Source organism: Falco punctatus (genome assembly GCF_963210335.1).
Source record: "Falco punctatus genome assembly, chromosome: Z".
Lineage (NCBI taxonomy): Eukaryota > Metazoa > Chordata > Aves > Falconiformes > Falconidae > Falco > Falco punctatus.
Window position 1 is genome coordinate 4343657 of NC_137586.1, and position 14826 is coordinate 4358482.

The window sequence follows — 14826 nt, forward strand, 5'->3', positions numbered from 1 at the left end:
ATGGAATCAGTAACAATTTACAGAAATGTGTTAAACACTTAGACCTGCACCTTGGTGACAGAAAGTGGGAAGCTGATGAGCTAAAATTATAACAGTGGAGCCATCCTTCCCCTGGAAGTCTTGTGCTGTGCTTGCAAGCCCCAGGCAAATGTCTCAGAAACATCCAGAGTGGAAGAAACTGGATCCCACCCTAAATGTCATATGTTTTTAAAAAATGCTACACTTTGTAGCCAGGATTGACTGGGTGATTTTACTTTAAAATTTGTTCATACCTGAATGCCACCTTGCTGACAGGATTGGGAACACAGGGCTAATTACTGCTTTCCTTTCTTGCTGCGGGAATGTGTTTCTTTTCTCAAGCAACATAAACCCATGTGCTTGCATTTTGAATCTCTTGTAAATGTTACAGTTGGACATTTTGGACATTTGCTCTGCTTTGGAGTTTGCCACATTTTTGGTACAGTTCTGCACTGCACAGTATACAGCTGTCTACACCTTGGAAAAATGACATACTTCTCATAATAAAATGAGAAGTGAGACATGATCAGAAACGTGTATAGACTTTGTCCACTGTCAAATGAATATATTGCCAAAAGAGAGGAAAGTATGTAATTTTTTAATCCCCTGCATTTTCCCTCTAAATTTCATGCTGATTCTTTAACTACAAATCTAAATATATTCCCCTTGTTAACTGAAACATCATTTCAATTTTCTCTGCATCAGAAATGTTTCAGTAAAAGCCCACTGGAGGTTTCTTGTCTGCTGGCTCTGCTCTGGTCTGCTCATCACTCACATCCTTTTCCCTTTAGATTTCATAAGCTAGAAAAATGGAGGAAACCCTTCTACGATGTGCTCCAGGTCTACGAGAACGCTTCCGTGCTGCTGCCAGCTTTCTACAACACTCGCAACACGGACGTTTCAATCCGGGTGAAATATGTCCTGGATGATTTTGAATCTCAGCAAGCTGTTTATTACTTTCATCCCCAGTATCTCATCAATGTCTCACGCTACTGGCTCGGCCTCGGGGTGCGGGCCAAGCGGATTAGCACTGGACTGATCCTGGTGACTGCTGCCCTGGAGCTCTGTGAAGAGGTCCACCTCTTTGGCTTTTGGGCCTTCCCCATGAACCCCTCAGGAATTTTTATAACTCACCACTACTACGACAATGTGAAACCTCGCCCTGGTTTTCATGCTATGCCCTCAGAAATCTTCAACTTCCTCCACATGCACAGCAAGGGGATCCTGCGGGTTCATACGGGAACCTGCAGCTGCTGTTGACAGGGACACTTCTTCCTCTGACGCAAAAGTGTGACAGAAACTCGATGCCTGTTTATGGTTACATCCTGAGATTATGCAATAATTGATATAAATTTCCTCAAGGCATTGCATCCCATAGGATCTAGGATACCAGCATCTTTCTTGCTAGCAGAGTTGGGTCTGTAACAGTGTAGGAGAAGTAAAACTGCTCTGTCCCAGGGTATACACTGCCCTGGAAAGCAAGTCAGATAAGGAGCATATTTCAATAGGTTTAGGGGTAAACAGAGCACATTAATATATTTATCGTTTCACTATGGCAAAAAGCACCAAAATTTGAAGAGAATCAGTGATGGAGAATTTTAGCATAGACTGACTGACTTTATGTAGGTTTCTGAATAGAGTACCTTGGGGCATTGCCAGATTTTGTTGAAAGCACTGTTCTCTGGCATTTGGGTTTTTGAAAATACTCTTTAGCATTATAGTTTTAAGGGAAAGTATATAGCTTGAGATCTTTGTTCTGTAATGTCACAAGGTATCGTGAAAAATAGCAGATAGATGTGATAGGAATACACAAGATCCCTTTATGATTTTTTTTCAGCCAGGATAGAAGGGAATGTTAAACTCCCATTCATAGCAACAGGTAACTGTGTTGATCATAGTGTGCAATTATTTTAGAGTTTCTTTTTTCTTCCTTCTTGTATTTTGTATTTCCAGTCTCCTCTGCTGATTCTATTTTCTTTCTTGCTGTCTGTAATGCTTTCCTTCTAGCTAATGCATGAACAATGTGTGTACTTCCTCCTACAGTGACCATCTCAGCTTCAGATTGGAGTTCTTATGGAAGAAACATGCTCCTTCACAGTTCTGCAAGCTTTTCTTGGGCTGAATAGCAAGGAGATTACATAGTTATATTTTCTGATTTGATTTTTTGGTTCAAATATCACAGCATAAGATAGAAAAAAAAATTTCCTCATTGATTTTTATTACAGTCTTTGTAAGAGTATCTGAATGTTGATTCACTGTTGTGCAGGTCGAGTCAAATACTTTCAGGTATCTGGTAAGTACTGGCAGGAAATGAAGTTAAAATATAGTGAAGATACGTTGTGGCTTGGATTATGATGCTTATTTTAAGATTATGCATCTCAAGATGTCAGATGCCTTAACGTGGCATTTTTGTATGTTGAGAATGTTATTAGGATAATAAAAAGGGCTGGTGTATTCATTGAAAAGTTATGAATGTAACTCTGTCAGTTATGCCAAGCTTTATTTTCCACTTGATGCAGGTGAATTGACAAAGTCCGGATGCAGAAAAGATGCCACATGTTGCTGGAGTTTGTTTTGGCTGCTGAGCTGTGGTGCAGTAGGCTGCTGCTATGTGCCCTTTTCAAACTGATATGACTGTGTACCCAGGAGGGTGAGGTTTGCTGTTTCAGCTGTGCTGGCATAGTTAAATGAGTAGAGTTTCCTCGTATAAATTCTTAGTCTGAAGCACTTGGGCTGCTGTCCAGTGCCTTGTCTTGTCTTACTTAGATTACAAGATCCTTGATCAAGCATTTGGAGTTTAAAGCCCTAGTTCTACCTGAGTGATACTTTTTTTTTTTTTTTTTTTTTTTTTTTTTGAGGGAGGAGAGGGTTTAAATCCAAATCTGGACTTGGATTTTAGTTTTGAAATGCATGAATGCACAAAGCTTCTTTTAAAAGCCTCTGTGCTATGCTGAGAGCTGTGAAAGTTGCTCACACTACAGATAAAATTATCAGAATGATGGGAAGCACAATGGTCACCATTTCAAAAGTCCCCACTGACCAGCAGTGACTTGGATGGTATGTGAGAGTGTGTTTCCTCAACTTGATACTAGACTCCAGAGGTCTGACTACTTTAAGAGCAACCCCTATCCTTGATAAAGGTGTCAGAACTCACTTGGGAAATACCAGCCAGGAGTAGGTGAAGGACCTGTGCTTAAGCTTTATATATTTGTGTTGTGCTTTTGGTCTTAGAGTTAAACTTCGTGTTTAGCGAGCATCACCTTATATCAGCTAGCTGTGAAATATGCAGCACACTAGGAATGAACTTGTAGATGAAATAGTTTCCTTGATTTAATATGCAAAAGAGATCTTGGTCTTTGCTGTGTTTTGTAAATTTATGTGCAAAGGGCTTTGATAATGAAGTGCTGTAATGAAAGTGCTATTTAGAGAGCAATGTGACCCTGTGGGTTGGCCATCTTGCTGTGCATTAAGCTTTATGATAACAGTAGTGACGCTGAGGCTGGTACCTAGAGCCCTTACTCCTTCTTCTGCCTGAGTATGGGACTAGTAGTGACTTCAGTACTGCTTTGCTGCTGCTGCTTTGCTAAGGTTACCTTCTTCAGTAAGGGGTTTTTCTTTACTATGGTGATTGAAGTGAACAAAAGCAATTGAAAGGAGTCTGGTATGTTGCAAAAGATCCTTTGGAAAAGATGGGAAAGCACTTGAGAAGCATCCCTGTTATGGAAAGAAATAGTGCAAATCCCTCTTTTTAGTTGCAAAATTCCTTTTGGACTTTTTGGACAGACAAAAGGATAAGCAAAACTGTAATTACAGTTAACCTGGTAATTACAGGGTCACAGACATTTCCTTTCCTTTGTTTGCTTCATATAAATGAGCAATGTAAATTCACCTAGGTTATACAAGTGCAGTTTTTCTGTGTTTAGATTTTGATCAGTTGTAAATCTATAGCTACTATATTTTTTTAATGATTTTAAAATGTGTGTGCAGGATACTCGCACGTATGCACCAAAGGCCCAGTCTTGCCACATTTATTTGAAAAGAGCTCCCATTCATTCAAGTGGATGGGTATTATATTTGTGTAGAGGCTGTAGAAACAGGCCCAGACATGTCTGTGAAGGTGTACATAGGTGTATAGTTAGATATAAGGCGTGATTTGCAAGCCAGAAAGATACTTAAAGAAATATATATATAACACAGTCCTTGAGATGAAATGCATATTGCAGCGTGTTTACTTTCTGATTCATTTTTTCAGGTGTTGCTCAAAAAATGATGGGAAAACTATGGCATTTGTCAGGAATGCCATATGCAGAAGCTGTCAGTTATTTTTGGCCTCCTTACCTTGCACCGGGAGCTGTAAAATCAGATTCCTGCTGCCATACCACAGCATCTGTGGGGATGAATGGAAATGATGTGGTGGCAGCTTGCAGGAGCAGGTCTGAGGATGGACCCTTCCTACTACTTTGTTCTCCATGGGTAGCAAATAAATACTGTCTGGGATATTTTAGCTACACGGAGGTCACTGTGGGGTGGGTGAGCCAGCATTGACCAGCCTGAGCTTCTGCCCGTCCTGCTTAAATGGACGAAAAGAAGGGCTGTTGCAGAAAGAAGGACACTCCTTATTTTCTGCCATCATTTTTTTTGTGTGTATTGAGTGTAAGAAAATACTCTTCTGACATCAAGAATCTGTCTGAGTTTGAGGCTATTTTGTTTTTCCTTCTCCCATACGATCAAAGCTCCAAATGTTCAACCTTCTTTGAACAAGGGATACCTGAATGATAAGAAGTGTCCAGAAGCTGGGTGTGTTTGCTGCACACCATTACGGCAAATAAAGGGCGTGTATAGCGTGTCATGCTTTCCCACAGAGAAGGCTGCAGGCCCCAGAGAAATCCCCCGATACAAAAATCTGATCTGTCCAAGAAGAAAAGCTGTCAGCTGTCTGGTACCATATCCTGAGCTCAAGCTGTAATCCCATCACTGCTGCTGAGGATATGAAATCTGAGACAGGGAAAGAGAAAATTATAATATTATGGTTTAATCCTCAACTCCTCATACTATTTAGGAGAATCTCTTAAGAAGTTTGTGAGATCTGCATACACTGGCAATGCAAATTCAGTTGGAAAAACGTAACAAGGACTGCTTCTCCTTTATTGTTGGGTCGACAGAGGAGGCTTATGAATCTGCCAGTGCTTTCATCAAAGGAAGGAAGTATTTAGTTGGAATAGTTTAGCTGCTTGCTTTTGATTTATGAAATCCAACTTTGCTGTTGGACAGAATGCATTAAATGGTGATAGGGTCATTATAATATTTTAGCATATTTTTTGTGATTGCAACAGAGCTGTCAAAGCCAGCTCATGAATTGCAAAGGGAGAGCCATGCTGTGTCTGCTCTGCCTGCTGCCATCTCAGTGAGGAGAGACACCATGGTGAGGAGGTCCATGGTCTCCTGGAAAAGCGATGTAAAGGGAATATAGGAGATTGCAACCCCAACTCTGATACAGGGCCTTTAGCACTGTGGAGTAACATGATAGAGATGACAGGTGAAGCTTCACAGCTTGCAACAGTCAGGAGTAGCTCCCCTGGTCCCCAGCAAGAGCTGCCCCCCATGCAGGCTTGACTGATGATAAATTAAAGGTGATGTTCACTCAGGGTGGTTAGATGTAGTAGATGGAACGAAATCAACTCTAAGAATAGTCCGCTCTGTGGGGGTTTGCTGAATCAGTAGAAATGTTGCTCAGACCTTGAAGGCAAAAACAGTGGTGGTGACACAGCTACGTGGGCGGACTGTCCGTGCTCAGCTTCCCGTGGCAGGAAGGAGTGATCTCTGGTTTGCGTGTGAGGCAAACTGATGTGGATAAAACACCGAGACGTGGAGCAAGACGGAATCTGTCGTTTTTGATCTTCTGAGGCTTGGTGGCTTGTCAGCAAAGCGCTGATTTCAGAGAGCACAAGCTGGGGTTGTGAAAATGGAGAGCTCTGAAATGGTCATTTCCCCCAGCTTGGTTGCATCTAAGCATGCAGAGAACTTTGGAGCTTTTACAAGTATATGAAGAAGGAAATAACAAAATTTGTCCATATCTAAGAGCCAGATTCCCTGGGAAGTTCTGGAGTGAGCTCAAGTTTTAAGAATAAAGGAGTCAATATTTATGGTTAAGGCCTTTTCCAAAGTCCAGTGAAGTCAGTGGAAAGTTTGGTGTACTTCTGAGAAAGCCTCCAGAAACAGGCCCTAATCATGGGCAGGAAGAGCAGCCTCCTGTTTTTTACTCACTTGATTTCAGATACATTTTTTAATATATTGTAGATACAGTGCAGTAGCAATACTGTGTTTTTAATGGTGTGCGTAATGAACAAACTTATCTGGAAGCAGAAGTGTTGTGACCGTCACTCTCCCTTCCAGATTTCAGCACTTTTCATCCGTTCAAACTCATCTATGCAAAGCATTTCATCGTGGTAGTGTAAATCGCCATATGAAATCACAAATGAACCCTCTGTACCTGACTGTATGTATGCGAATCATATGCCTTTAGAAAAGTATTTTCTGCTTGCTTTAAAATACCAGCATGGAATTTATCAGTGATACGAACGTGTTTAAGGCAGGGTTCAGCCCATTCCCTTTATATCCAGCACAACATTCACATTTGGCTTCGATAGAAAAAAACATCAGGTCCAATGCTTGTAAGTCAAGCCAATAACCCACATCTCCCCAAAAAACCTCCCAGATTATTTTTGTATTATGTCTTATTATCATCCTGTCTAATGTGGGTGAGGCTGCTGGGCACCCCTGTGTTGTCTGCATGGTAATCAAAATCAACAAGCAATTGTACGTAAGTGCTTTTTAAAATAGACTTAAGGGAAATCCAAATGTACGCTAGGCATTTGAGTGAGGGAGCCTGGGTCCCAGGTGGTCAGCACCTCCAGTGCTCCCTGAAGCCCATAGTGAGGGACAGGCCCATAGTGGAATACTTAAAGGAAAGACAAATCTGCCTCAGCGCTTGAAGGATTGAAAGCTGTAAATATGTTACTGACACGTCTGACTTTCCATTTAGAAGCCGTAAATGTTCTTGGTGTTTGATCTTTGGGTAAGTTGATGTACATTTTTAACTGTACTAATCACTGTAAAATGTGTTAGCATGTAAAATGGTTACAAATTAAGCCAGCGAATCATATATTGTGTTGGCTAGTTCTTGAAATGTCTGTTCTACCTGAAACTGTCTGATGGACCAAGACACTGAAATATCTCCAGCGCTCTATACAGCTTGTGAAGACTTCAGTTATTACCTGTTTTAGCAGTGGGGAGCAAGGAGATTTGAATTAATCCCTATTTGTTAACCTTGTGTTGGCCAAGTGACACACATTTATGTGTGACACTAGAGCTTGTCCCGTTAGAGATGAGGCAGACTGACTGTACCTGCTCTAGCTGGGACAGGACATGGTCGTGTTCATTTTTGCTTCATTTCTGGGTCTTCCTTATTGTCAAACATGAGGTCCCTGATCAAGCCTCTGAGTTCAGCCCATGTAAATTGTATTGAACAGCTGCTGCCTCCTGAATATGTCCCCTGTTTTCACTTGGTGGAAACCAAATGCTTAGTTTGGAAATACTGGAGCAAAACTGTGTCTTCACGCTAGGAGAGCTTGGGCTATTACAAAAATAAAGCTTGTTTCATGTTTGTTATTTCTGTAAAGTGGTGACGGTGGGGATGGAGAAATCCAAGCAGAGTCATGGTAGTTTCGTACTGATGTTAATTGCTCGTGTCCATTGATTCACCTTTCTTTTTTAACCTTCCACCCTGTAATTTTTGCTTATTGTTTCTGTAGCTGTGTTACAGTAATAATAGAAAGCCTATCAATTGATGTAAGCCATAACTAAAACAGTAATCAGGGTATTTTTTTGGTCTGTGTCACTGTGTTTGAAAGATGATTTAATTCTATTGAATAAACCACTTTAACAGTTTTATGGGAAAGGCAATCTTTGGGCCACTTCTTGTGCCTTCAAACTTGTTTTGTATTTTCTGCTGTTCTGTGTCTGTGAATAGAGAGGGCTGGAAGCTCAGCTGATTGATAGAAATTGCTTTGTGTGACTAGAGAATACCACTGTAGGATTTTATGATGATATAACATCCTATATATATATATATATATATATATATATATATATATACAAATATATAAAAGTATATGTAGGGGTATACAGCAATGTAAATTGAGATTTTGGTATTTTGATCCCTGGATGTTCAATGTACGTTCTGCATTGTAGCCTACAATATATATATATATATAGGGACATTAGGGAAATTTATTACTAGAAGTAGCAATCTGTGCACAGGCAGCCTTTGAAAAGCCTCTGCAATCCTGGTTTTTGCCTGCTTAAACCTACCTAACACCTCTGTCCTTTACTGTCCTCACCCTTTACATAAACTCATCTTCCTGGGGTCTGGCCTGTCTTATTGAGCCGTAGTCTTACAAGCTTACTCTTCCATCAATATTCTCAGCATCAGGAGAATTGAAACATAAATGTAAAAATATTTGTGGGAATACAAAATAGCAGATGAAGCAGATGAAACAACCATATGCATTTTGAAATTGGGTGTTTTCCTGTGGCATTCTATTTTTCCTAGATTATAAACTGAAATAGGAGTAGGTAATAGAAATAATATGATCTCAATATTAGCACGGGTATAAGGAGAATGTAATTGACTTTGAAGATGCAGAGCTGTGGTGGATGCTAGAGGAATCAGTTCTCATTCTTGCTGACATTAAAACTGATGGATGTACTTCCTTCCCCCAGCTGCCTGTGATTATTGTTAGTGATTATTCAATCAAGAAGAGGAAACATGTGGAGAGGGAAAAGTGAATAGACAAATTGACACTGGATGGTATAATTGCTGTCTATCACATTGCAAATTGCCCAGCTAAGCAAGCAATCAAAGAATGGTTCATTTCCTAAAGACTGCAGCATCCGTCATTTTCCGTAGCGGCGTTTGCAGCCTTTCCTCTGAGAAAGTCTCAATAAAAAACCGTACTGAATTACAGAGATGTTTCACCACAGCCTGTCTCTGACAGTGCCCAGGAGTGGATACTTAGGGAAAGAGTAGATGAAACAGAGAAAGTAATAAATGGCCCTTCTGCTGGTATTCCCTCAAACTGTCACTGCCAGTTTGTATTTTTGGCTTCAGCAATGCTATGTGGTACTGAGTGTCAGAATTTAGCTCTGTGCTTACATGATGAAATGATTCCTTTCGCTTTTGTGAGTGCTGCTTTCTCCCAAGGGCACCCAGTAAGATGTCTTTGGGTTGTGGGACCGGCTAGGTGGGGCCAGGGCAGATGCTGACCTCCCTTCTTCCACCATAGGCATCATCTCTTGGAATAAAAGCTTTATGAATCTCTATTTATATATTTTTTTCTTTTTTTCCTAACCAGCTCTAGAGCTGTGATGAGCAGTGCTAACCAGGATCTACTCCTGGGTGGAGAGGTGCTAGCAGTCAGGCGATTTTTCTCACTTAGTTTCCTTGTTCTAAGGCTGCAGTCATCTCTAAGCCCTCCTGTCGAGTCTGGCTAGAGAAATAAACTCTTTAAATCCATAAAGAAGCTTTTGTCTAACACAGAGAAGGATAATATTCCATTAAAGGTGTATAACTGCTGCCACAGGCACCTTTTCAGGTGGAGAAGACACCCTGGTTACAAGGATGTCGATGTCAAAGCTTCCTCCGTATAGAAACTCAGAACACACTGATTTTTTTCTACAGCTGAAAACTACTAAGTTAACAGGTTTCAGGTCTTAACCAAGAGTTGGGAGCATGAATATTTTCTTGAATGTGGGATGTAGAAAATAGGTGGCTATGTAGACCTCAGAGACAATAATACAGACCAGACTTTGAATCCTACCACCAAATCAACACAAGTGCTACAGGAGGTGTCTCACTAGGTGCCTGCTAGTAACTGCGATAGCCCTAGGCAGACATCTGTGGGCAGAAAGGCAGAGATGCAAAAGAGAACTCTGAAATAATTAAAATAATAATATTTTTCTCGCTCTGCTTTTGGATGAGTGATTTACACATCCTCCAACACACTCAGATTATTCTTACCACCTAAGCCTGCTGTTTTACCCAGTACATAGGCACTGATTTTTTCTCTCTTGGATGTGTCAGATACTGTTTCGCAAAGCTGCAAAGTCAATGGGCAGTCATTTCAGCTCATCATCACCAGCTTTGTTTTTTGCATTTCGTTACGATGGAGGTTAAATCAGAGGCCCAAGTCCACCTTCCCTACTCTTCTCTGCCCAGAGTTGTAGAAAACCACCGTGGCATGAATGTCCTCCATCCTTGCTGACAGCATCCCTCTGGGTGCTCGCCGCTCTCTGCTCGTACCTCCAGCACCCTGGGGCGGGGGGGGATCTTTGCCTGTTCCCTCCCTTGCTTGCAATCCCTCTTCCTCCGGCTGCACCTGCCAGAGAGGGTTTGGCACTGGAAAAGGTTTCCTGCCTGGGGAGCCACTGAATTCTCTGTCACCAGCGGGTCAGAAATAAGGTTGCATGGAGGTCCTTGCGGCGGGGGTAGCTGGTCCTGCAGGGGAAGGAGGAGGGGCTCTTGGACCATGTCCAACCCATTCAGTTGATTCAGTGCTACCTTTTGAGACCCCCAGAACATGCTGGTATATGAAGGGTGTCCCAGGTGCAAGGTTTGCTGCCAGACCAGGCTTAAGTGGTCTGGTAAAGCATGACAACATTCAACTACAAAAATAAGCTTTCTCTGGGCTTCTTTGCGTCTTTAGAAAGAATAAGGGCAAAAAGCCACTGTTTTCTTTTCACAGGGTGTCTTGTCTTTATTTTCACAAGGAATAGATCTTGTCAGAGGTACAAGAAGCGGGACTGGCACACTGTCAATTTTAGCAGTCTTCCTGCCTTGCTGGACTTAGTGTCATTTTTTGGAAAACGAAGTTCATCCTTTTCCCAGGTGAGGTGAATAAAATGCCATCGCGGTGTCTGAGCTGATGCCTGGAGCTTCCCGGGAGTGTTTCCACCTCACTGCCTGTTTGCTTAGCGGCACTCGATAAAACTGTGGGCTGCAGCCAGGTCAGGCAGGCAAATGCCCTTCAGGCAGTGGAAGTTAATCTTGGCAACATCTGTGTTTCTAAGCACGTTATTTCCCTTGAGAAGTGCTGAGGCATTGAGGGAGCCTGATAATTTTGCAAATAATTTACCATCTTTGCTGCTCAATGCAAATGCCATCAGGTGATAAAATAAAATACTTGAGCCCCTAATGGCCTGCTCTTTGGATGTTTATGTGAGCGTGTGGCGCAGGGTGATAAACATGGAACACACATCACTTTCACTTGAAAAGATTAATGGCATTTTTGACTTCCCATATAGATGTTTCGTGGAATACTGGGTTCTCAATAAAAGTTTTTGTTTTGTTTTGTTTTGTTTCAGAAGTGTCTCCTCAATCATATCTGTAATAAATCTCTTGGAAACTTTGCTTCACTTTGCAACATTTTGGGAAAGGTTATGCAACAATGACAGATTTCAGTATCTCGCTATGTGGAAAACTGATTGAGTAGGCTCTTTGAATGATGGTGAGAATAAAAACTAACCACCATCAGATATTTCTCTTTCTCCTTTATGGAGTATGACTTACTTATGCAGAACTGATGTTATCCTGGCAACCAGAGGAGATGGTCTTTTCGATTCTGACAGTCCAAATATCCCATAGATAAAACTAGTTAAAGTCAACATATTTGGGGAAAGGATAGCCATGTCTCTGGAGCAGTGATGGAATTTGGCTGAATATCCTTCTCTGTTTACCCGACATGCCCATGTTATGACTGCCTTGCCTCCACTGAAGGTCCCATGGGTGGTGGGTCTTGTTTGTTGACCATTTAAGACATAACCCCAGTGTGGTAAGACCCTGACAAATGAAGAGGTGAGAACTTGTCTCTTTTGCCCTTGATTTCCAACAGCCTGAGTAGTGTTAATGAACTTAGCTGTGTGTTATTCATATTCTCAGTGTATAGACAGAATAGCAGAGGTAGAGAAAAGTTAAGTCTGCACCTCCTGCAAATACAAAGCAATGATATTTTGTGTGGAATTAATCTCCCTTAATTTGGGGCATCTTCATTGTAGAGGATGCAGGCGAGCTCCTTGCCAAGGCTCTATTTCTAGAAACGTGCCCTAAATTTACCAGCTTAGGCCAGGTATTGGCCAAATGGCATCAGACTGATGGCAGTTTTCCTGAGCATTCCTCATCCTGCCTTTCTTCTCCCTCTCTGCATCACCCTGGAGGGACTAGAGCTAAATGGAAGTGTCATCCAGTGCCTGTCCAAGGCCAAGGTTAGGTTTTGTTTTCTCTGAAGGATGAACCCATGTCCTTCAAGAGATTTATTTAAAAAAAAAATTAAAAAATTGGGCTAACCTTAAACTTGGAGCAGTCTCCTGCTTTGCACAACTATGGAGGCAAATTGAATATCTCATTGATCTGTACCGCTGTAAAGCAGAAAGGACATTCATCCCAAAGAAGCTGGTTCGTGTTCTGGCCTCTGATATTGGGATGTAATTGCTTTTCTAATATCCATGTACTATTTACACTATGCTACTGTTGCGACCAGTGGCAAACTCCTTCTGACTCCAGACGTGTCGTTACTGTGATGTATTTGTTAGAGCAGTGCAAGGCCAGGCTAGCACTGTTATTCGTCTGTAAATGACCCAACTGAAACCAACAGTTGTAGTGCTGTAACACTGACCTAAGTGAGATCCAAATCAGAGCGTCGGAGTATTAATTTACTTCATGACACGGTCTTAATAGATGGTTATTAAGCACTTTTAAGTATTAATGGTGCTGCTTTATTTATAACACAGGGATATATCTTAAGTGTTTCCTAGGTATTTCTTCAGAAGAATGGCTTGAAGGGAAGACAGAGCAAGACACGCACACCAGAGATGATCGGATCAACAGTGGCTGAGGCAACATTAGCCTTCAAACTCTCACTGAAGTCAGTTAATACCTTTGCAATCCACAGTCCAAAACTCATATCTGTAAAAATATCACCCTGCAGAAAACGGTAGGTGTGTGATTACAGACTGGAATGGGTTGTGGGCAGCGTGGGAGCTTCATTGGCTTACACCCTAACTTACAAAACTGATGTAGCCAGCTCTGCATCACCTCTGGGCAGAGGAGGCAGGGCCAGCCTGGGAAAGCAGGCAGTGGAACGCTGTGCAGAGACGTTTCTGGCCATCGTTTGTAATTTGCCTTGTGCATGGTTGAGACTGATACTGTCCCTGCTCACCACCTGTACCTGCTTTAAAAATGTTTTCCCTGCCTTCCTCTTTCCAAGGACATGTCCTTCACCCTTCTTTATCTCCACCCGCGTTAATCAGGGAGCCCTAAGGCACACAAGGGCATTCTCCTCTATCGCCATTTGAGGTGTTTGACTATGGCTTGAGCTAACTGATGCGTGTGTTGCATGGAGGCTACTCAAAAAAACCCAGTTCTGGCTGTATGTGAGACAGTTTGGGGTGTCAGTACCCTCTTACAGCACTTCTGGTGCTGGGCCACCCATCGTGGCTGTGCAGGCAGAGACATTGGCTCCCCGTGGTCATTAGAATCATAGAATCCAACCATGCAGAAAGTCTGGCTTTAATGGCAAAATGTCCCCAAACCAGTCAGCTGCACCGGACTTAGGTGGGTACTCTGTGTAAATGAGGGTGGTGCAGCACAGTTGCTCTGCTCTTTGCTGAATTCCACAGCTCAAGCTTGCAATGGCCTTGCTGCTTGTGTGATGCAACATCACCTTCACCCCACCGATACCTTGCGCGCTGGTGTGAATGAAGGTAGTCTGCACGCTTTTTCACATTTCTTTGTTTTTTGGGGAGTTGTCTCTGGTGATGCATTTATATTTATGTGGCATAACTGTTGCCAGATCAAAGGGATGCCAAGTAAAGCACAATTTAAGATTCAAAAATTTCCCAAGCATAGATTTTATTATTCAAGGAGGATATTACTGCAGCATCTGAGTAACTTTTTCCCTCTCATTCATTGAGAGGAAATCCTTGCATTCAGTGGGACTGATATGAGAAACACCTGGAAAAGCAAAAGAAATCAATCCAACCCAATTTGCAGCTGCCAGATAGGGAGTCCAGGGTGAAAAGGCTGAGATGGGGCAGGCTGGTGGTGGGAGCTGGTCCCATGTGCTTGAAGCATATTTTCATCCACAGGAATGAAAAGACCTTTTCATTCATACTGATTATTCCTGTAATTATTTTTTTTTAATTAGGTCCATGCCTTTCATTCCCACACACCTCAGGTTCCCATTTGATAAGCTCTGGTTCATTTATTCTCCTTTCAGCAATGCTCCTTGTCTCCCCTTCGCTACCAAACAATGCCTGAATCAGTCCATACCTTCTGTAGCTGAAATAAGCTATTTTCCACTTTGCAACTTATTCCATATCAGACTAACTTGCAAGTATTAGAAAGCTGGCACATTTTCATTTCTTAAAAAACAGTCAATAATCAGAGAGAGAATTGAAGTTAGTCAGGCACCCTCTTTGTTTATAAAATCCATGTTGCAATATATCTTTTTCTTTATTAAATTCCAGACTCTAACTCAGACTGATTTTTGGAGTATGTCTCCCATCACCCCCTTAACTTAGGATTTATTTGAAGGCTTTGAACTTCTGACTCAAAAAAACTTGTTATAAATTGGTCCTTTAGCCCTTTGAAGCAGTTGAGTTTGTTAACCAGCTCCGTTATTTGTTTCAAGGTTTGTCTTTTTGAGTTTACAAAAGCCAATAAAGCAAAGTCTGCTTTAATGTGTGCTTATATAG

At 41.8% G+C, this 14826-nt stretch overlaps 1 protein-coding gene across 7 annotated transcripts in view; it reads left to right on the plus strand.

Moving 5' to 3' along the window:
* Positions 1 to 9397, plus strand: part of ST8SIA5 (ST8 alpha-N-acetyl-neuraminide alpha-2,8-sialyltransferase 5) — an 89045-nt gene extending 79648 nt beyond the window's left edge. For all 7 annotated transcript variants that reach the window (XM_080371626.1, XM_080371632.1, XM_080371627.1 and 4 more), the window contains one exon: positions 810 to 9397. In XM_080371626.1, the coding sequence (XP_080227752.1) occupies positions 810 to 1278 (469 nt within the window). In that variant the 3' untranslated portion in view covers positions 1279 to 9397. The remainder of the gene's footprint in view (positions 1 to 809) is intronic.
* The last annotated feature ends 5429 nt before the right edge of the window (positions 9398 to 14826 follow it).